Below are 24,044 nucleotides of genomic sequence, written 5' to 3'. Positions count from 1 at the left end.
GCTGAAACAACATGCATTAGACGATAAATGGCATCCACAGCTCTCCCCGCCCTCACAGTGCTTCACGCCCTAAGGTTTTATGGTCACTTTCCAAGAACTAAGAGGGGAGTGTTGTTTCACTTTCCCATTTGCACGTATTCAGAATGTGAATAACCATGGACCAGGTGTTGGTTGAATCATTGGTCCCAATTCCTCCAGCCCCTGTAGGATTAGACACGCACTCATGACTTCCCTACTGGCCCCACGCACATCTCACCCCTTAACTCTGGGTTTGGCCATCAACTTGTTTTGGCCGAGCAGATGTTAGTGGAAGTGACCGAAGCAGAGGCCTGAAATGTGTGTATGTATCTGGACTCATCCTTCTGTGCTCTTGGCATAACCATGAGAGAATCACGATGTGGTAGCCCATGAGTCCTGAGAGAAAAAGCAATTTGGAACCAAGATCAGGCAAGCCCGGCTCAACCCCATCCAACTCACAGACCCAGGACCGAGAAACCCAGACCCACACTGCTCGCCACTGCAATTCTGTGAGTTAACAACAGCTGACTAATCTGGACCACGACAATTGCACTCTTTACTTAGTGATGATACCGCCAGGCACGTGCTGGCCGTTTCCCACACATCTTCCCACATAATCCTGACAACATCCCTCAGACACAGGTGTTACCATCTCCACTTTACAGATAAGGATGCTGGGACTCAGCCAGAGCAGTCTGCCCAAGCTCAGGGCTAGTATGTGAAAGGCCAGGATTCCAATCACATCTGTCTGCCTCCAAAGCCCATGCGGTGTGCCAAACTTGCTTCCATGTGGAGCAGAAGTTATGCTGACAGGAGAAGAGCCCCCACTCCTGAAAATGCCGAAAGCGCTTGGTGCCTCTTCTTCACCATACCCTGTGATTAGCCAAGTGCCTTGTTTCACAACTTTATTTCCTTTAAAACACATATGGGGGCTGGTTGTCTTTTTCCAATTCTGACTGAGCTGTTCATCCTAAATGCCCCAGGAGACAGCCCTGCAGACAGCCGTGACCAGCCTTTTCAGAGGATGGCCCTGTGAGCCATCTTGGCCTCATGGCCAGCGCTTGCTCCAGACCACCTGTTAACTGTGCGAAGTCATGTGCCGGGAGAGGTGGTGGCGCTCGCGGAAGTACTCGTGGCAAATGGGGCACGTGAGGGCCTCTGCTCTCAGCCTCTTGGAATGCAGGTCGGGCCCCACACGCTCCTTTTTGTGGTGGGATCTCATGTGGAAGACCAGGTCGGAGGTCAGGCGGAAGGACAGGCTGCACTTGGCGCACCAGTTCTGGGTGGACAGGCCCAGGGAGGTGAGCGTAGGGGGCAGCAGGGCCCAAGAGCTGGTGGAGGACGACGACGGGGGCGTGGGCATCTGGACTGTGCTGTGCTCGAGCCACAGCGCGGGGGCGCCCGGGAAAGCGCCGCAGAGAGGAGCATTTGGTGGCCCCGCTTGCAGGTTCCAGAAATCACCCACCAAAAGCTTGGAGTTGGAAAGTCGACCCCAGCAAGTGACATCAACCGTGTTGATGAGTCCCAGCAGCTCTCCCAGGGCATCTGCAGGTTCACCTGCCTGAAAGACACAGGCTGGTCCCAGTCTCCCTGCTGGACCCCTGGCTGGCTTGCTGAAGGCACTTCTCTGCTCCCTGCGGGCTCCACTGGGCCACACAGAGACGCAGGTGCTGCCAGTTAGGTCCCTGGGGATATCGAGGGTCAGCTGCTGGGGGCCAGGCTGGCCTACAGGGCCACTGTGCTCCCTGCCCTGGGCCTGCCCGCCCCCAAGCCTCTTCTTGAGCTGAGGCACCTCTGTGAAGGCGCTCTGCCCCTGTTTCCACCAAGTCTTTTGGGGCATCAGCTTTCCCAGCCTGAGCTTGCCGGGGGCCACTGACAGTACCATCTCGGCACAGGCCTCATCCTGGCTACTGCCACCCAGGGCAGTCTCAGAGCCCAGGCGGTTCGTTTTCTCCAGCAGCACTGGCTTCCGGCCCCAGCCCCGCTCAGATTCACTAAGCCGCCGTCTGTTTTCAGCTGAAGGGCTCCACAGAACTCCCTTCCCAGTAGCCATGGGGGCCACAGAGCCTTAGCCTGCGGAGTAAGGTGGATCCTCTGGCAGTTGTCAGCCCCAGGAGTTTCTGGAGGGCTTGGCCCGGGGAGTGGCTGTGAGATTGAAGGGCTCCCCTGGGGCCTGGACCAGCACACTTGGACGACAGGGCTCTGCAGAGAGAGGAAGCAACAGGCCATGAAACGTGTGCTCTTCACTCAGGGACATATCATAGCAACAGGCTGTAGGAACTTGCAGAACTCCTCCCCTCACCCGGGACCTCAGTATCTTGGGCCAATTGCTGATAAGAGCTTGAATTTGAAGGCAGACAAGTGTCCATGTGAGTCCAAACTCTGCCAATCTTCAGCTGTGTGATGTTAGATGAGCTACCCTTCTAATTAATCTTCTCAGCTAACTTGACCAGAGATAGCTTTCCTCCTTTGCATCCAAAGCATCCTGACTGCTGCAGATGCAGCCACTCACCCTGACTCAGAGCAGCACGTTTTCACCACTAGGACTCCACCAGAGGAAGGACCACAGCGCACAATGCTGCCACCCAGAGGCCAGACTCAGTACTGCCCTGCATCTATCAGCATCCAGGCAGGAGCTGCTGTGTTAACAGCGGCACAAGGCTTCCACCAGTCAGTCGCGACTTGGCTGACACTCTAACATCTCCGCACCCTGAAATACAGCAGTTTTTGTTCCTTGCTGCTCAGTGTGCTAATTTTTCTCCCAAATCATCACACACGCCAGGACATTTCAAGCACTTGATGACAGGAACTCTGCAGCACAGGTGACCAGAGGGTAAAAGCTGGACAATAAACACCCAGGCTAGGCAGGCCGGGTGCGCGGCCGTTCCTGGCCCCTGCTCCCACGCCTGGGGGCAGCCACCTTTCTACCAGGCCCTGACCCTGCAACAAGTGTGGGTCTCCCCTCTCCAGTCTCCTGACTACACTTGTTCTTCACACATTCATCCACTTGCTTGTCCTCTGCTCACTTGTCAACTGTCAGAGGTCTTCTTGTGCCAACCTACTTGGCATTAACAGGGGAATCAGCCTCTGCTTTGCCCTCAAGGTGCTCATGGCGCAGGGGAGATACACAATGGCCGTATGTGATGGCGCCTGGAAGGAGAGGGAGCCATCAGCTCTGCTGGGGAGACATTTATCCCTCTTCTTCCCTGATCGGCCCACCAGGAAGTTCTTGAAGCTTGCAGACCCATCTTTCAGTGTCTTTTCAGCCTGTCTCCTCAGCTTGCTGGACCACACTCCACTGAGTGTTCTGAGCTTTTATCATTAAGAAATATGTGTCCTGAGCCCAGGAGGACTGTGAGGAGTGGGCAGCTCTGATCCTTCCTCACAGGGACATCATTTAGGTTCAACTCAGCTGCTTCTTCTTCTTGGCCTGCCTCCTGCTCCACCTGTAAAAGGCCTCACAGATACCTGCCCTCCTTATCACTATCTTGGTGACAGAAGTCTGTGACATGTGTTTGGCATATGAGTGAAGAGGACCCTGGTCCTGCAGTACTAAACATCCTGCCCAATGTCCCCTGCAAAGAGAAGGCGCAGCTGGGACTGAAACCCAGGTGTGTGCCCCCAAAGCCTGCTTGGCTGCACTGGCCATGTCGCCTTCCCAGAGTCCCCCCTGATGAACAACCAAGCCAACTATGTGACCCAAATACCAAAGGGGGTTGTATAGAAGGGTTAAGCTTCCTTTTCCTGCCTTCTCTCCAATTTCTCCCAAGCTTTTACCCAATCAGAAAGTCAGACTCTTTGTCTAACCCGTGAAGTTTGAACAGTTCGTGAGGAAACACATGCCAGCCCTACCCTTCAGCCCATCCAGTGTGACTCCGGTCTCCTGCTTGGTCGTCCTGAAAGGACTTCCAAGATGGGCCACCAGGGGGAGCTGAGCCTCTCCAATATCTTTTCCAAACTGAGTCCTCAAAGGGGATGCCATTGACATCAGAATTCGTGCCGGCCAATGTTACTTGAAGGAGAAGGCAATGGCAACCCACTCCAGTACTTTGCCTGGAAAATCCCATGGATGGATAAGCCTGGAAGGCTGCAGTCCATGGGGTCGCTAAGAGTCGGACACAACTGAGCGACTTCACTTTCACTTTTCACTTTTATGTATTGGAGAAGGAAATGGCAACCCACTCCAGTGTTCTTGCCTGGAGAATCCCAGGGATGGCGGAGCCTAGGGCTGCCATCTATGGGGTCGCACAGAGTTGGACACGACTGAAGTGACTTAGCAGTAGCAGTAGCAACGTTACTTGAAGAGGCAGAGATGGCCATGTCACTGCACCGAGTGACCCTGAGCTGTCCTTCTCACCTCTCTTGGCTTCAATTTCCCATCAACTGGGGTTGGACTGAATTATCTCCACAGTCCTTTCCAGATCTAACCATGTGTGACTCCAGCTGGGATGAAGCCATTTCTCCCTCTAGCAGTCTGCTCGAAGCCCTGTTGCTGAGCTTCCATAAGCTCACAAAGACACACACACACACACGTCCAGGCACACTCACACCCTCACATACACATGCATTCACAATACATACACACCCACAATCTCACATGTATTCACTCTCATGTACATACTCACATACACTCAAACACATACACACTATTACACAATCAAATGCACATACACCCTCACACAAACTCCCCCTTTTTCTCTCTCTCCCTCTCTGCTCCTCACTGTTTACCAGATGAGAGTTTAGAACCACCTTATATGTTTCCCACAGCTGGGCAGGAGGCTGCCTTGCTGACCGAGGTCTGGCTGCACCCCTGTACCCCTCTGCACACAGCCCCACTGCGTTGCCCTCACAGCTCGGGCAACATTGTTCAACCACAGCCATGCAGATCCCATTGACAGAACTTCCAGTATTCTGAACAATAGATGAGATGACCTTCTCAGCTACAAAATTTGAAACATGCTGTCTTCCTGCAGGCTGGAGTGTTTGCTACCAGAATGCTTCATGATATAAGTATACATCTCACCATTTATTGACTACATAAATGTACGTGCCAGAGATGCCCAGAGCTTAACACATCTTATGCCATGGCATTTTCACAACTGCATGAGGAGTGTTGCAGGTCTCAATCCAAATGTGTTCATCTACAACCTACAGATGCCATATCAATAAACCCTGTGCTGCTCCGGCTTTTTGAGACTCTTCTAGATCTGGATTCTGTCAACTACTGAATCCACCCGAAACACTCTTCAGTGTTATCATCCAACTCCTGAAAATGAGAACAAGGAGGAGAAGGAAGGAAAGGTGGAGACCAAGGTACCGAACTGATGGAAGACCTTAGCATGCCGTCCACCCTCCCTGAGGGTCACCACTCTCACACTCACCAGCACCGCCAGGTCAGGTCACTCAGGCAAGTGCAAAGAATGTCCTACCAAACTCCTTCTGGGGACCCATCTAACCTTGGTCCACTGCATCTGCAGCAATCACCAGAAGGAAGTCTTTCACATGAAAAATGATATGAGTCTGTTGTGGCTTGTTCGGGGTCAGGGGACCACAGGCACAGCCGCTCAGTGCTGCTTCTGTCCCCCTTTCCTACATGGACCTACCAACGCCCTTTGCAACTGGAAGGTGGCTTTCTGTCCAGACGATCGCTGAGCAAAGCAGAGCCGCTCCCTCCTCTTTCTCCTTCACTGACACCAGCTGTTCTGGCAGCAAGCGGATCTATGCACCCCTTGATTTTTTCCTCCCATCCAGTATTAAAGGAACTTTGCTGTCCTCCACACCCCTCAGTAGCCTAAGTCCATTCCGGGCTCTTGATCCCTGACCCTATTTACCCATCCTTGTCACTCTGCTGTGTGTGTCCTGAGAAGGGACTCTTCTTGCCTTCCTTGGTTCTTTCAGTCTGAGCTCAGCAAGACAAACCTCTGAGCCATACAGACATCATTCAGTGCTGGCTTCCCTCGTAGCTCAGATGGTAAAGAATCTGCCTGCAGTGCAGGAGACCTGGGTTCGATCCCTGGGTCGGGAAGATCCCCTGGAGAAGGAAATGGCAACCCACTGCAGTATCCTTGCCTGGAAAGTCCCACGGACAGAGGAGCCTGGTGGACTGCAGTCCATGGGGTCACAAAGGGCCGGGCATGACTGAGCGCCTAACACTTACACTTACACACTTGTGGTCTCCTGTTGAAGCATCTGACTTCAGTCTCAGACTCTCCAACCTTTTCCCAGCCTTCAGATGAAGTAACGATCTGGGCAGACTTCTGAAACTGAGCCTCCCAAGTCAAGAGTTGGTCTGACCATGTCTGTCCTCCCCTCCCACTGGGAATACTTCTCCCTCAGGACTCAGTCCTTCTGGGCCACCAACCAGGAGTCTACTGACCGAAACATGAAGTTTTCTGAGAGGTGAAGCCTCACCTGCCCCATAGTGTAAAAGCGCTTGTTTCTCTGTTTATTACCTACTGCTGGGGCACTGGATGCAGACTCCAATCATTCCTTTATCTGAGCAGCACTGGCCACATTCTAACTTTCTGTTAGGGTTCTAACCAGGCTGTCCCAGGAAACTTCCAGCCTCACATTCACAGAGAATGTAAGTGTGTGGGTTTCTAGGGTCAGAATGCCTGGGTCAAATACAGCTCTCCTCTTGCCAATCACTTGACCCTGGACAAGGTCCTGATCCTCTCCCTGCCTCTATTGTCTCACTATGGATCACCTTAGTGCCCACTTCATGAGGTGGTTGTGAGGATTAAATGGATTAACTTAGCTAGAGTGCTAAAGAGCCTGCCTCAATAAATGTGAAAGTGAAAATGTTAGTCCCTCAGTCGTGTCCAGCTCTTTGCCACCCTATATACTGTAGCCTGTCAGGCTCCTCTGTCTGTGGAATTCTCCAGGCAAGAATACTGGAGTGTGTAGCTATTCCTTCTCCAGGGGATCTTCCCAACCCAGGGATCGAACCCGGGTCTCTTGCATTGCAGGCAGATTCTTCACCGTCTGAGCCACCAGGGAAGCCCAGGTTTATCATCGTACTAGTAATTTATGATCATACCAGTTCTGAAGATTAAAGACAAGCTCAGGGCTGCCTTCCCTCCACTCATGCCCCTCCCTGCCAGGGACCAGCACACGATAGTGTTTAATAAGGGACCAAATGGCCTGGGCAGTTTCCACCTTCCCCCTCCATTTATAGGAAAAAGAACTCTTTCTCAAGCAACTGAATGATAGCATGTTACTGATATCTGAACATACTCACCACCCCAAGCTAGCCAGCCAGCCTCCAATTGTCCCAAGTTGCAGCTCAGAAACTAGGTCTTATTCAGTGAAACCATCTCTGCCGACAGGGCCTTTTTCCACTGCTTCCTCTTCAGCTAAAACAAATGAGAACAGAAAAAAGTCTTCTGGGCCCCAGGACTTTGGTTTCCTCAGACTCTGGAGATGCTTCTCATACTTTTTTGGAAGATTTCTGAGGATAATCATCTATCTACCTCTTCTATATGTGGATTGTGTGGTGCTGGGTTTTCCTAAAACGGAAACATACATGTTTTCTAGATATCCTCTAGCCAAAGAACACTGAGAAAATGAAAAATTGCAGAGTTGCCCAGGCCTTCCTGGAGGCTGGCTACTGGTGCCACGAGGTGGGAAAGAAGAGAAGGACTTCCCAGCCAGCCCTCGAAGGCTCCACATTCGGTTATGCCTACATCCCTCTAGTAGCAACGCCTGCTATGATCAAGCAAAACCAAATGCAGGATTCCCAGGATGTAGCCAGCTCCCAGGCCCACTGTGAGGTCAGCTGCAGTCCTAACACAGCTTGGCCAGTTCCAGTGGCAGTCTTCAGAGGAAAAGTCCATGGTTTGTACAACAGACTGCACAGTCAGACTCTACAAGAACATCATTGGCTAGAAAGAAGAAGAGATGCCATCTATTGGAGAAGGAAAAGAAATTCAAAAGCACTGCAGCTCAAGATTTTGCCTAGAATAAAAAAAATTATGCGATCATCTGTTTTAAAGAAAAGTTGTCATCTCTTGTTTTTTGAAAAAGAAATCTGCTAATCAAAGCAGACGTGATAGTCCTATATCATTGGAAAAGCATCCCTTCCGCCTCCCTCCCCAAATTCTAATACCTGGTAAGTCAAGGTTAAATGATGCAAAAGACAATTTAACTCTTCAGTCCAGGAAACAGTCTCCCAAATCAAAGTGTCATGCTTATACCTATGAAAGTGTCCAATGTTCTTTGACATAAAGTAGAAAAAAAATTTTTTTTCAATAAACACACTGAAATCTTCTTCCATCATTTTTAATTTTTGTTCAATTCTGTGTGATTTATCTACTGACAAATTTCCTTTTGCATATCAGCCAAAAGTTAAATAAGCTGAATTATCACTAAAAATCATAACAAATTCAAAGAGCAGGTTAAATTAATTATGAAAAATAAAAGCCTCAAATGTTGGGCAGTAATTAGCAGCTTTAAAACCAAACAAGTTTCCTTTTTACAATTATATATATATATATATAGTATGTGTATGTGCATGTTTGAACATATAGCTATACATGCCACAAAAATACCATCAAATAATGAAAGCATGTCTGATTAAATTTTTAAGAAGCAAAAAACTGCTTTGCTATATAATATTTTCTACTTCATTTCTCAAAAATGAATCAGATTTGTTTTTCTGTATTACTTCACTTAGTAACTTGGATATGAGAATGAAATCTTTCTACTGTGGTCTTACCTCATGTACACAAAAACATTACTCTCCAATGTCACAATTGTTATAAAAAGGCTGGATCATTCAACAGTAATTCTGAAAGCTAATTTCTGCACACCACCAGCATTGACAAGTATACACTTTATAAATTTATAGTTGACTTCCTGTTTCAACTCTCACCCAGGTGGTTCCCATGCAAAGCTCTGGCCTACCGTCTTCCCACAACTGCTCTCTGAGCCCCACCCTGGCCGTCCCCACCAACCTGGCGTAGTACTGCCTGCACAGAAGCATGGCATGCGCCCCCATGTTCCCTTAATGTTCCTGCAAAATTTAGCTTCCTGGTGCTGTCTGTGTCTATTACTAAAGGCCAAATACCAAGAAAAGGATCCAATCAATGCCTTGTTTCTAAAGCCAAGTATTTCTTTCGGCTCACCCTGAAAACTCAGAGATTTATAACTTGATCCTTTATGTATTTTCCCACAACAGGCACTGAACAGGTTACATGCCTAGATCTTTGATATAATCAGTTGGAGAAACGATCTGGAACAAATGCATCGTTATTACCCTAGTACCCAGAACAAACGCTGGCTAATAACGGAGCGGCAGAGGATGGGTGAATGGCGGAAGGGATGACTTAAAAGAATTGCAGCACAAAAAGTCAACCAAGGAGAGAGAGAAAAAAAAAAATCCAAGGTGGAATTCTTGATGGGGGAAGGAAAAGGGGAAGAAGGGAGGAGGAGAGAGAGAAAGAAGGAGAGAGAAAAGGAAGGACGGGGCACACAGGTAAAACAACGATGGACAAGAAAAGGTGAGACAGATGAGAGAAAAATACAGAGAGAAGCAAGGAGACAAAAGACAGAGGCAGAGGGCAGGGAGAGGGGCAGCACGGGAGCGGGGAGAAAGGAGCGATGGAGAAGGCTGGTGACAGCGAGAAGAACCGAGCAGTTAAAGGCAGGGCTGAGACCCTGCCCCGGGGTAAGGCCAGTAGAAATGAGATGACTCCCGACCCCCACGCCCATTCGTGGCCCCGTCCCGGGGGCAGGGCAGCGCGTCTCACCTCGGCTCTCTCGCGGCGCTGGGGACGCGCTGGCAGCCCCGGCCGCCTCCAGGTCGGGGCCGTCACACGCGGCTCGGAACTTGGCGCGCGAGCCCTGGGGGCCGGCTGGTCCCCGCCTTCCCGGACTGCCCCGCCTCTGAGGCGGGGCCTCGGGCCCGGCCCCGCCCCGCGCGTAGCGGGAAGGGTTTCTGGGAAGGGCCTGCGAGTGGGCTGAGCCCTCAGAAAGGGGCGCCTAGGAGACCCGCTCGGAGAAGGCAATGGCACCCCACTCCAGTCCTCTTGCCTGGAAAATCCCATGGGCGGAGGAGCCTGGTGGGCTGCAGTCCATGGGGTCGGACACGACTGACGCGACTTAGCAGCAGCAGCAGCAGGAGACCCGCTCGCGGCACCGCCCGCCGCAGATCCGGACGCCGCACCCCACGCCTTCACCTAGCCCTCTTGGCGGGGCCTGGCCCGCCCGCGAGCCCCGCTCCGCATATCTCGACCGGCCGCCCCCGCTGGCTCAGGTCTTGCCCCATGCCTCGCAAGTTCAGGACTGAGGAGGGTGCCCTGGCGCGCGGGCTCGCCTTTGGAGGCGGCACTTGGACCACGGCAGAGGCTGTACTTGATCTGTGTGCTGCGACTTCTACTCTCTTAGGTCTCCGAGACCCAGGCGACAGACACTCAGTACAGATGGTCCGTGCCCTGCGGCTGCAGATCCTCCGTGCGCTGCCCAGAGACCCCCATCAGCGTCATCGACCCTCCTTCCCTTCCAGGCTGAGCGGCCGTGCAAGCTCCATATTGTGGCTTCCCCGAGAATCACCCAGACTTCCCTGGAGCTGACCCTCGGCCTCTCAGCCTTTCCTGAGCCACCTCAGTTCTGAAATGGCAGCGTTTTGCCAGATAACGGTGAGTTCTGTGACTTCACAGAATGCACAGGTGTCAGGGAACTTAATTACTCGCGGAAGGTGGGAGAGGCCAGGGCCTAAAGGGTTGGGGACGAGAGGAAATGCCTTCTAAGTGACTGCATTCATGCCAGATCGTGGACTAAATAGGCCATATCCCTGGAGTGAGCGAGAGAGGAGACGGGAGTCGAGTCTCAGATAACCTGAATGGTTGCAGTGGCATCCAGGTGTATGGGTCACATTGTTTGAGCCCAGCAGAAGGGCAGAGCAGATTGGATAGGGGAAGAGAGAATCCTTGAGGGACTAAGGGGAACCTTCCTTCAGTCACTCAATAACTGTTCTGGATGCCCCTGAAAGGAGAGTGTGGGTTCATAAGGTGACAAAGCTCTGTGCTTTTCTCAAAGATTTGGGAGCATCTGTTACACAAGGCAAGATTGTAAAGGAACAAAATTATGATGAGTCTGAGGTGGGCAAAGTGAAATTCAGAACAGACATTAAAGTTCTGGTAACGGTCCCCCAAAGCAAAACTTTCCTTCTGTGAAGAGAGCCCACTAATTAATATGGACATGAGAAATCAAATCTCTAATGTGCAGCTCAGTCAACCTTAGTGGAATTACAGGACTTCTAGGACAACCTCGAAAATAATCTGTCCACCTAGAATTCTGTATCTGACCCAACTGTTATTCAAGAGTGAGCACAACACAGATATTTTCAGGGGTACAGAGCCTAAGTTGAACACCCTCACAACCTTGGTGGAAGAACTATAAAGAATGTGTTTCAGAAGGAAGGAAACGGAACCCAGAAGAAAGCAGAGAGTTTCAAGAAACAGTGACTGGAAGTCCAAGATCAAGATGTCAGTAGGGCTAGTTTTTTATGAAACCTCCCTGAATTGTAGGCAGCCACCTTCCCTCTGTGTCCCAAACACTGCCTTTTCACTGTGACTGTTTGAGGCCCATCTCTGGTGTCTCTTCCTTTTCTTATGAGGATACTAGACTTAGGCCCAACACTTAAGACTTTATTTAACCTTAATCACCTCCCTAAACACCCAGCATCTAAATGCAGTCCCATTAAGGATTAGGGCTTGATAAATGAACTTGGCAGTTAGGGCACAATTCAGCTCATAGCACTCAGTAAATATCAAATAAGTTACATCAGTAGGTAAAAAACTTGCCAAAAAGAAAATACCAGATATAGGAGATAGCATATCAAGTATTCATAAAGCAAATCATTGTAATCATGTTCAAAATCTTTCCAAAGACAATGTAAAACCCTCTCAAGTGCATTTTAGGAGGCTCGGTTCAGTTCAGTCACTCAGTCATGTCCGACTCTTTGCAACCCCATGAATCATAGCACACCAGGCCTCCCTGTCCATCACCAACTCCCAGAGCTCACTCAAACTCATGACCATCGAGTCGGTGATGCCATCCAGCCATCTCATCCTCTGTCATCCCCTTCTCCTCCTGCCCCCAATCCCTCCCAGCATCAGATGACTGATGACTCCATCAGAGTCAACTCTTTGCATGAGGTGGCCAAAGTACTGGAGTTTCAGCTTTAGCATCAGTCCTTCCAATGAACACCCAGGACTGATCTCCTTCAGAATGGACTGGTTGGATCTCCTTGCAGTCCAAGGGACTCTCAAGAGTCTTCTCCAACACCACAGTTCAAAAGCACAGTCCAACTCTCACATCCATACATGACCACTGGAAAAACCATAGCCTTGACTAGATGGAGCTTTGTTGGCAAAGTAATGTCTCTGCTTTTGAATATGCTATCTAGGTTGGTCATAATAGTCTTCAGTTCAGTTCAGTTCAGTCGCTCAGTCATGTACAACTCTTTGTGACCCCATGAATCGCAGCACGCCAGGCCTCCCTGTTCATCACCAACTCCCGGAGTTCACTCAGACTCACATCCATCGAGTCAGTGATGCCATCCAGCCATCTCATCCTCTGTCGTCCTCTTCTCCTCCTGCCCCCAATCCCTCCCAGCATCAGAGTCTTTTCCAATGAGTCAGCTCTTCACATGAGGTGGCCAAAGTACTGGAGTTTCAGCTTTAGCATCATTCCTTCCAAAGAAATCCCAGGGCTAATCTCCTTCAGAATGGACTGGTTGGATCTCCTTGCAGTCCAAGGGACTCTCAAGAGTCTTCTCCAACACCACAGTTCAAAAGCATCAATTTTTTGGCGCTCAGCTTTCTTCACAGTCCAACTCTCACATCTATACATGACCACAGGAAAAACCATAGCCTTGACTAGACGGACCTTTGTTGGCAAAGTAATGTCTCTGCTTTTGAATATGCTATCTAGGTTGGTCATAACTTTCCTTCCAAGGAGTAAGTGTCTTTTAATTTCATGGCTGCAGTCACCATCTGCAGTGATTTTGGAGCCCAGAAAAATAAAGTCTGACACTGTTTCCACTGTTTCCCCATCTATTTGCCATGAAGTGATGGGACCGGATGCCATGATCTTCATTTTCTGAATGTTGAGTTTTAAGCCAACTTTTTCACTCTCCACTTTCACTTTCATCAAGAGGCTTTTTAGTTCCTCTTCACTTTCTGCCATAAGGGTGGTGTCATCTGCATATCTGAAGTTATTCATATTTCTCCCGGCAATCTTGATTCCAGTTTGTGTTTATTCCAGCCCAGCGTTTCTCATGATTTACTCTGCATAGAAGTTAAATAAGCAGGGTGACAACATACAGCCTTGACGTATTCCTTTTCCTATTTGGAACCAGTCTGTTGTTCCATGTCCAGTTCTAACTGTTGCTTCCTGACCTGCATATAAATTTCTCAAGAGGCAGGTCAGGTGGTCTGGTATTCCCAACTCTTTCAGAATTTTCCACAGTTGATTGTGATCCACACAGTCAAAGGCTTTGGCACAGTCAATAAAGCAGAAATAGATGTTTTTCTAGAACTCTCTTGCTATTTCCATGATCCAGCAGATGTTGGCAATTTGGTTTCTGGTTCCTCTGCCTTTTCTAAAACCAGCTTGGACATCTGGAAGTTCACGGTTCATATATTGCTGAAACCTGGCTTGGAGAATTTTGAGCATTACTTTACTAGTGTGTGAGATGAGTGCAATTGTGCAGTAGTTTGAGCATTCTTTGGCATTGCCTTTCTTGGAATTGGAATGAAAACTGACCTTTTCCAGTCCTGTGGCCACTGCTGAGTTTTCCAAATTTGCTGGCATATTGAATGCAGCACTTTCACAGCATCATCTTTCAGGATTTGAAATAGCTCAACTGGAATTCCATCACTTCCACTAGCTTTGTTCGTAGTGATGCTTTCTAAGGCCCACTTGACTTCACATTCCAGGATGTCTGGCTCTAGGTCAGTGATCACACCATCATGATTATCTGGGTCATGAAGATCTTTTTTGTACAGTTCTTCTGTGTATTCTTGCCATCTCTTCTTAATATCTTCTGCTTCTGTTAGGTCCATACCATTTCTGTCCTTTATTGAGCCCATCTTTGCATGAAATGTTCCCTTGGTATCTCTAATTTTCTTGATGATATCTCTAGTCTTTCCCATTCTGTTGTTTTCCTCTATTTCTTTGCATTGATCACTGAAGAAGGCTTTCTTATCTCTTCTTGCTATTCTTTGGAACTCTGCATTCAGATGCTTATATCTTTCCTTTTCTACTTTGCTTTTCACTTCTCTTCTTTTCACAGCTGTTTGTAAGGCCTCCCCCAGACAGCCATTTTGCCTTTTTGCATTTCTTTTCCATGGGGATGGTCTTGATCCCTGTCTCCTGTACAATGTCACGAACCTCAGTCCATAGCTCATCAGGTACTCTATCTATCAGATCTAGGCCCTTAAATCTATTTCTCACTTCCACTGTATAATCATAAGGGATTTGATTTAGGTCATACCTGAATGGTCTAGTGGTTTTCCCTACTTTCTTCAATTTAAGTCTGAATTTGGCATAATAGTCTTACCTAATAAGCAAATCCAGATAAGAACAGCACAAAAATAGGAACTTACTGACTAGCCTCTCTCATGAGCAAAGACAAAAAAAATCTGAACTAACACTAAATTCAATCCAGCAGTTAAAATATATCATGGCCAATTTGAATGTATTGACAATATGTTAATGTCGTTTCAGCTGCATTAATTTAATTAGCCATATTAATAGATTACTGGAAAAATATGTTTCTCACAAAATATACAAAAAATTTTAATTAAAATTCAGCATTCATTCATATCTAGCACACGAAGAATATTAGTGAAATACCTTTATCTGATAAAGGATTTCTACCAAAAGCTTTCAGTATCATTCTTAATGGTGATGTGTTAGCAGCATTCTTTTAAAAATCAAGAATGCCTCCATCATAGTTCTACTCTTGGGAGTAGTCAGGACAATGTTTATTTTTATGCTGACCCAATGGATTTTATAGTTAAATTTTTAAAATAAGAGAGCCTAGCAAGTTGAGTGCAGAGAAGGCAATGGCACCCCACTCCAGTACTCTTGCCTGGAAAATTCCATGGATGGAGGAGCCTGGTAGGCTGCAGTCCATGGGGTCGCACAGAGTCGAACACAACTGAGTGACTTCACTTTCACTTTTCACTTTCATGCATTGGAGAAGGAAATGGAAACCCACTCCAGTGTTCTTGCCTGGAGAATCCCAGGGATGGGGGAGCCTGGTGGGCTGCCGTCTATGGGGTCGCACAGAGTCGGACACGACTGAAGCGACTTAGCAGCAGCCGCAGCAGCAAATCGAGTGACTATATCAATGAATAAGTACCTTAAAACTTAAACAACTTAAAACTCTATTTAAAGTACTGCTCACACTAGCATCAAAAAATGTTATTTAGAGAAGGTACTTGACAAAAGAAGTGAAGATCTTCATAGGGAAATGAAAGGTACTGAGAAAGACCCAAATGAATGAAGACATCCCCATGTTCACTGAGGAGTCCCGACTGCAGATTCAAATACCTCAAAATGAATCATAAACAAATATTAAGAAGGTTTTGGTGGAGTGAAGAATCAATTCTAAAATCAAGAGTTGATTCTAAAATGTGCATGACCAAACAAATGGCCAACAATTACCCTAAGAAAAATTCGATGGGTGGTTTACCTTGCATAACAAGGCTCGCTCTAGCTCTCTGTGTATGTTAGGCTAGGTATAATGATTGAATCCTGTGTATATCAGATTATAACAGACCCCACCAAATCTTATCAGCTGAAAAGCACAAACTATATTTCACTCATATATCTCACTGTTGCACACATACATGTGCATCCCAGATTCCCAAGAGGGAGCAGCACTTCTCACTTACTCAGCTCCTAGGCTGTTAGTTCCACGTAAGTCACACCTGGATTCATAAAGATTCTGTTCAGAAGTGGCACATGTAACTTCTATTAATGTTTCCTCGGTGGAGTCAAGTCCAAGTCTGCCATGAATATGGCAGGGAAGCAGTCCTCTACAAGAGGAAGGGAGAGGGAAAAACAGCAATACATCGTTCACAGGTGACAATTCAGACAGTGTGGTATCGACATTCTGGATATAAACCAATAGATGGATGAAGGCAGTAGAACAGAGAGCACAGAACCAGGCCCACAACAGTACGGATTTCGAACACATCAGAGGTGACGTGTGAATCATGGAGGCAAAAAGAGAACAGACAGCAAATGACGTGGGAACAATTTGCTCTATATATGGGAAACATGAAATCAGGTCCGTAGCAAGAATCACACTTATAAGTTAATTGCAGGTGGATTCAAGATGTCAGTGTAAAAGGGAAATCTTTAAAACTTTTTAAGATAAAACTTCTTTCACCTTAACAAAGAAGAATTTCTTAAATAAGATACAAGCTGTGCAAAACTGAACAGCTTCTAAAAAGTGACAGATTCAACTACATTAAAATCAAGAACTTAAAAAAGAGCACATATGTATACATAGAATACACACATACACACACACACACACACACACATATATATACACACACACACTTATTCAGGAATACATATATTTACACATATAAATCACTTTGTTCTACACCTGAAACTACCACATTGCAAATAAACTATGCTTTATTTTTATAAAAACCAAAAATTTCTGTTTTATTAAAAGGCATTAAATAGAGTGAAAAAAGAGCCACACACTGAAGATCTTTGCAACAATTGATAAAAGATTAGTATCCTCAATAAACATGGAATTTTAAGGAATCAATATGAAAGAGAAACAACTGAATTGGAGAATGGATACATGCAGAAACAGGCATTTCACAAAGGATGGAAAACGAATGACCCAAAATCTGTTGAACAGAACATCAGTCCCTTCAGACTGAAATAGATGTTGAATAAATATAAAAATATATAAAAATATGACAATAGCAAGTGTCATGAAGGATGTGAAGCAAAGAAAACCTAATAAGCTGTAGGGAGAAGTATACTGGATTTCATCAATTCCAAATATCTTTTATTTAAGATATTCCATTATTTAAAACACCACTTGAACAACAAGAACTACAAAAATCTCCAACACAATGCATAAACATTTGTAGTTTTTGTGTTTTTGTTATACATATTTGAGGATCTATTTTATATTTATTACAGAATGACTTGCAGCATATTTCTCTTTTGTGCCAACAAAAGAAAAGAAAATAAATTGGTAAAATTATTTCTAAAAATGTTTATATTCACAATCTGAGTTTTTGAAACACTTTTGACTCAGAGTTGTTTATGTCCAAGGTTGGTCTTTGGAGACACAAGTCACCCACCCCTTTCTGATTTCTGGTCCCAGAAACTATGAGCATAATAAAAGCTTATGCTTACTTGCTCAGTCATGTCTGACTCTTTGTGACCCCGTGGACTGTAGCCTGCCAAGCTTCTCTGTCCATGGGATTCTCCAGGCAAGAATACTGGGGTGAGTTACCATGCCCTCCTCCAGGGGATCTTCCCAACTCAGGGATCGAACCCAGGTCTCCCACACTGCAGGGCGGATTCTTTACTGTCTGAGCCACCAGGGAAACTGAAGAATACTGGAGTGGGTAACACATCCCTTCTCCAGAGGATCTTCCTGGCCCAGGAATCAAACCAGGGTCTCCTGCATTGCAGGTTGAGCTACCAGGGAAGCCCCATAATAAAATAGCTCTTGCTTTATGTCACCCAGTTTGGGGTGGTTTGCTAAACAACAGAAAATAACTGGCATGCCCTTCATTCACAAGGTACTTTGACATCCTTGCAGGACCTTCTTCCCCTTCTAGATCCTTCCATCCATGGAGTCACAAGAATGACCACTGAAACTCTCTACACTTCCACCTTCAAGACTTCCTCCCAACAGTGATGTCCTCATCTAAGCCATCTCAGCTGCTCTCTTTCAGTTGACAAAAAGGTAGGATTTCTCCAGGATTTTAATGGCCCCCTGAGAAGGATGAGGGACAGAGGTCTCACCCTACTGCCCCTCCAAAGATCCCCTGCCTCCCCCCAGGATTGTCCACAGGCAGGACATTGAGTAGAACCGCAGGTCATAAAGTCACTATGCCAACCTTCCCGTCCATTATAAGGGTCATCACAAGGAATTCTGCTTCCTTGGGGTGGGGCAAGGGCCCAAAGCCAACCATCTTTGCCTCTTCCCCCTCGGGGGAGGTACCAGGGGCGGCTCATTGTGCACTGTGTTTAGAGGGCTAGAGGGGTGGAGGCCCCTGGGCAGCGGAGGTCGTGGGGGCTGTGGCCTGAGGGGGCCTGGAGTGGCCAGGGTCCAACAGGGCCGTATGTATGGCCAGGTAAATGGAGAGCAGTGGGCCCTGGATACTCGGCCCTGGGCTCTTCCTGTTGCTGTTGCTGCTCCCTCCACTGCTGAGTGCAGGGAGCTTCCAGCACGATGTCCTGAACTGGAGAAATTTCCGCCACCTTGACTTTGGCTGGAAAACCCTTCACCGCTACCTCAGCCCGGGCTGGGGAAGCCTCCACAGGAGCATCAGGAGCAAGGCGAGCAAGTTGCATGACTGTGATGGTGCCTTCGACTTCTATTTAGTCTTGGATGCGTGAGTAGCCCTCCCATCTGGCCCCCTGTGCTTCTCAAGGAGCCTCTGTCACCAAGGTCACTGGCGGGAAGAAGGGGTTCAAGGGGTCCCCAGGCTCTGTGAGAGAGGAGGTGAGGACGGTCTTGGTCAGACCCAAGGAATAGACCTCTGTGGCCTCCTTGTTCCTAGACAAAAAGAAAGCCCCAGGCATCTATTTCCTGCGATGTCTACTTCTGGAAAGGAAAAGGGGCACCATAAGGCTTCCCAGTGGCCCTCTCTTTCTTCAGCTGGGCCAGGATCTGCGATGCACGTGCATGACCTTTACACGCCTGGAGTGGCAGGCGATTGCTAGGCGCAGCCTTCTCAGCAGTTGTGGGAAGCTCACAGTGCGTTTTGGTTTTGTTTTCTTTCCAGAGAGATTGCTGTGTCCTCTGTTAGGCACTCTTGTAGTGTTTCTGCTTGGAAAGTCCTTGGCTTTGCTGGTTGCAACTGTTTTGCTGCTTTCTCAAAAGCTTGGAGAACCACGTTTTAACTTGTGTGCACTTCAAGAACAGTTTGGTGTGTCTACTTGTGGCCCTGGGAAACCTGGGCTGTGCATTAGGTACCTTCTGACCCTCAAAGGAAAGGGCAGGGTGAATCCTCAGGCTGGAGAGATTGCCTTGGCTCCATTTTCAACTCCTCTGTGAGACTGAGGATAAACTTTACTGATTTAGTGTAACAATGGCTTGACTCTCAGTATCACTGAAACATTATACGGTTTCCAAGGCTCATCACTGGCATCTATCATCCTCAAGACAATCCTGGGAGACACAGTGGCAATGTATTTGCCTATGCAATCTCTTGGAAAAGGGAAATGGAATCCTAGAGGTTGGATGAGGTATGACAGAGGCTGGTGGAGGTGCCAGGACCAAATCCTGCTGGATTCTGCAAATGGGTGGAGGAAAAGAGGCTGTCCAAGAAAGGGACCTACATACCCATTCCCCAGCCTCAGGCCATTACAGTAAGAAGAATAAGCCTCAGTTCAGTTCAGTTGAGTCGCTCAGTTGTGTCTGACTCTTAACAATCCCATGAATTGCAGCACGCCAGGCCTCCCTGTCCATCACCAACTCCCGGAGTTCACTCAAACTCATGTCCATCGAGTCGGTGATGCCATCCAGCCATCTCATCCTTTGTCGTCCCCTTCTCCTCCTGCCCCCAATCCCTCCCAGCATTAGAGTCTTTTCCAATGAGTCAACTCTTTGCATGAGGTGGCCAAAGTCTTGGAGTTTCAGCTTTAGCATCAGTCCTTCCAAAGAACACCCAGGACTGATCTCCTTTAGAATGGACTGGTTGGATCTCCTTGCAGTCCAAGGGACTCTCAAGAGTCTTCTCCAACACCACAGTTCAAAAGCATCAATTCTTTGGTGCTCAGCCTTCTTCACAGTCCAACTCTCACATCCATACATGACTACTGGAAAAACCATAGCCTTGACTAGACAGACCTTTGTTGGCAAAGTAATGTCTCTGCTTTTGAATATGCTATCTAGGTTGGTCATAACTTTCCTTCCAAGGAGTAAGCGTCTTTTAATTTCATGGCTGCAGTCGCCATCTGCAGTGATTTTGGAGCCCAGAAAAATAAAGTCTGACACTGTTTCCACTGTTTCTCCATCTATTTCCCACGAAGTGATGGGACCATATGCCATGATCTTAGTTTTCTGAATGTTGAGTTTTAAGCCAACTTTTTCACTCTCCTCTTTCACTTTCATCAAGAGGCTCTTTAGTTCCTCTTCCCTTTCTGCCATAAGGGTGGTGTCATCTGCATATCTGAGGTTATTGATATTTCTCCCAGCAATCCTGATTCCAGCTTGAGCTTCTTCCAGCCCAGCATTTCTCATGATGTACTCTGCATATAAGTTAAATAAGCAGGGTGACAATATACAGCTTTGACGTACTCCTTTTCCTATTTGGAACCAGTCTGTTGTTCCATGTTCAGTTCTAACTGTTGCTTCCTGAGCTGCATATAGGTTTCTCAAGAAGCAGATCAGGTGGTCTGGTATTCCCATTTCTTTCAGAATTTTCCACAGTTGATTGTGATCCACACAGTCAAAGGCTTTGGGATAGTCAATAAAGCAGAAATAGATGTTTTTCTGGAACTCTCTTGCTTTTTCCATGATCCAGCGGATGTTGGCAATTTGGTCTCTGCTTTCTCTGCCTTTTCTAAATCCAGCTTGAACATCTGGAAGTTCACGGTTCATATATTGCTGAAGCCTGGCTTGGAGAATTTTGAGCCTTACTTTACTAGCGTGTGAGATGAGTGCAATTGTGCAGTAGTTTGATCATTCTTTGGCATTGCCTTTCTTTGGGATTGGAATGAAAACTGACCTTTTCCAGTCCTGTGGCCATTGCTGAGTTTTCCAAATTTGCTGGCATATTGAGTGCAGCACTTTCACAGCATCATCTTTCAGGATTTGAAATAGCTCAACTGGAATTCTATCACCTCCACTAGCTTTGTTTGTAGTGATGCTTTCTAAGGCCCACTTCTGTGGGTGACACTCCCAGAGTTGTCTGGATCTTTCATCCATTGGTGAGCAGTCTTATTCACTCCTTTGTCCCCTTGCTTATCCCCTCACTGAAATAATTACTGGAAAACTTCTATACACCAGTCACTGTTTGGGGCAATGGAGATAAGGCAGCAAACACAACAGAACTTGAAAAATCCTTTTCCTCTTAGATCTTTCGTTTTAGGAGGCAAGACGTAAATCAAAGAGGAGCTAGGGTATTAGATCGGGATAAACACCAGGGGGAAAATCAGGACAGGAGGACGAGAAGTTTTGAGGGAGGGACTGTTCTAAAGAGGTACCCAGGAAAGACTATAGTGACAGACTGAGATGGTGTCAAGAAGACTTGGATGACTTTTGAACAAAGTAGGTGTGTGATTGGATCATGTTTAAAAGAGTCACAGATGAAGGGCACAAGAATAGAGCCTTCTAAGTGAGGGGTCTGGTGCAGGAATCCAGGGAAGAGATGATGGTAGCGTGGACCAGTAGATATGGGTGGCAGTGATGAATGGAAAGATTCTGGAGCTATTTTGAAATCAGAGGCTCCAGGATTCCAGAGAGTGTGGATGGTCGGCGGCTGGGGGAGCCAGGTGTGTTCTAGGTTGGAGATAGGGGTAGGAGAGGAAAGCAGTTTCTTCACCATGTCTTCTTCATAATGTGAATAAATATTATTATCTCCATTTTACACATGAAGTAAGGAGGCTGCTCAAGGCCTGGGGATGAATGACCTACCAAAGCCTCAATATGGAATACACAGATCCAGAATTGGAACTCCGGAGTCTTAGTCTTTGTCTTCAACAGTATGATTATAATGTATCTTGATGTGAGTCTCTTTATTTTATTTCATTTGTACCTAAGATCCTTGGAATTATAGGATCATATATTTTGTCTAATTTTGGACATTTTTGGATGTTATTTCTTCAAATAATGTTTGTTTCTTTTTCTTTTTGCTTTATTAATTCACACAGTATGTATATCGTTCTGCTTAAGTGTGTCCTGCAGGTCCTTCAGACTCTGACCACCTTTATTCGTTCTTTTTCCTTTATGCTCCTAACACTAGACCGTAGCAATTGTCCTGTCCTCCTCTTTGCTTATTCCTTTCTCTGCCTAGTAAAATTTTTTATTGAACCACCCTAATTATGATTTTTTCAATTTATTATTATACTTTTCTGCTCCAAAATTCCTCCTTGATTTGTTAATAATTTGTCCTTCATGATATTTATTTTGCTCATGTATCACTATCCCGATTTCCTCTATTTCTTTGTCTTTATTTTCCCACTGTCTGAGTATATTTAAGATGATTTTAAGTGTTTTTCTAGTAAGTCTGATGCCTTACAGAGTTTCCAGTAAGTCTGATGCCATTCATCTTCAGGAGTGATTTCTGTAATTTTATTTCTTTCTTTGAATGAACAGTGGTCTGGTTTCTTTGTATTTTTTATGATTATTTTTGTTTAAAATTAGGATTTTTATTACTATAATGTGGTACATCTAGAAAGCAGAATTCACCATAGCTCACTGAGTTGTATTTGCTTTCATCTGTTAACATAGACTCATGTAATAGTCCATTTATTCTGAAACATTTCCAAGCTACTTTTGCAAAGAATATTCCTTGTTGTTGTATGTGATCACTAGAGTTTCTGTTCCTGTAACTCTTATTCACTGAATGTATTGACAGAGATTTCCCAAATGCCAGGATCTGAAACAAACATGAAATCATTGCAAAACTGTGAAAAGACATGGGAGTGGCGGGGAGAAGCCACCTCTTCCATTCTTTGTAGAATGTTTCTTTACTAGGACATTTCTTTAGCACTTAGCCAGACCACCACTGAGCCTAGGGACCAGCCTGAGGTGGAAACTTGAAGTCTTCTCAAGACTTTCCTGTGCATTCTCTTGGGCTGCGCATTTGGGTCTGTTTCTAAGTTCACCTATGCCCGCCACAGCTGATTTTAAACATCCTAATTGACACCAGCCAGGTGAGGTGAGTTTTACAAAATAATCTGTAGGTTAGGTCAACATTCCACCCTCTGGATCAAAGTCAGCTTGGGACAAAGCCAGTGATCAAAAACAAAATTGTCACCATGCCAGAGAAGTTGTGGGAGAAAGGTGATGAAATGTGCAGCGGAATTTTCATACCATTTTGAAATGAACTATTTGTTGGCTGCACCTTTGCTTTATCGTTGATCTTTGTTTTTTAGAGCTCCTAGACAGCTGATGCTGATAGGTATGGTTGTTGAGTGTGTCCCTAGGGGAATGAAGGCTTAGATTTTCAGAATCTGCCATGTTGATGACATCCTTCATGCCATAAGTAGTTGTTTGCAATTTTATTTTCACATTTGGGAGAAACTACTTGAACACAAATTTTAAATCAAACACTCTTACTGTTCACAGCAAAAGTCGTGAGGCTCCTAACCCTTTCCTCCCCATTTTTGATCTCACTTCCAAGAGGCAGCCACGGGATCTCACTTCCAAGAAAAATCTTGCAGATTTTCCTTCTGATAATACGATCATGTTTCCAATGCTGTGCTTGTACTGACTACTGTTTCCTGCTTTGTGAGGTTTACACCTTCTCTACTGAGTTCTTATTAGGGGAGGAAGAAAATTTAGCTTTCTTAGAGGTCAGCTCTCCTATATGACCCTGCCCCAACAACTTCCAATGTCCCATCATAGTTATCTCAGTAGGGTGTTTTGGTCTCAAGCATAATAGCAAAGCTATCCTGCAATTGCTGGTGGTCCTTGTCTCTCCACTCCCGTGTAAGAGGAGGGCACTAGTGATGCTTGGAACTTGTTTGGCAGAAGCCCACGTGGCTGCTCGGCTCCAGAGTGCCCCCTTCCTAGGGACCCGGAGCTCCCTGTCATGGTTTCCACTGCCATAAATGCTGGTGTTCTCCTA

At 46.6% G+C, this 24,044-nt stretch overlaps 1 protein-coding gene across 1 annotated transcript; it reads right to left on the bottom strand.

The window, feature by feature from the left end:
- Nucleotides 1-575: 575 nt before the first annotated feature.
- Nucleotides 576-7,364, bottom strand: ZNF488 (zinc finger protein 488). Its single transcript, XM_055566445.1, has 2 exons — nt 7,259-7,364; nt 576-2,220 (listed from the first exon to the last, which is right to left on the bottom strand). The coding sequence occupies exon 2, from the start codon at nt 2,069-2,071 to the stop codon at nt 1,097-1,099; it is 975 nt and encodes a 324-aa protein (XP_055422420.1). The 5' UTR covers nt 2,072-2,220; nt 7,259-7,364; the 3' UTR covers nt 576-1,096.
- Nucleotides 7,365-24,044: the final 16,680 nt, after the last annotated feature.

This window comes from Bubalus kerabau, chromosome 1, assembly GCF_029407905.1.
Source record: "Bubalus kerabau isolate K-KA32 ecotype Philippines breed swamp buffalo chromosome 1, PCC_UOA_SB_1v2, whole genome shotgun sequence".
In the NCBI taxonomy this organism is placed as follows: Eukaryota; Metazoa; Chordata; class Mammalia; order Artiodactyla; family Bovidae; genus Bubalus; species Bubalus kerabau.
Note: the sequence above shows the minus strand (reverse complement) of the source record. Positions and strands in the feature narration are given on the sequence as shown.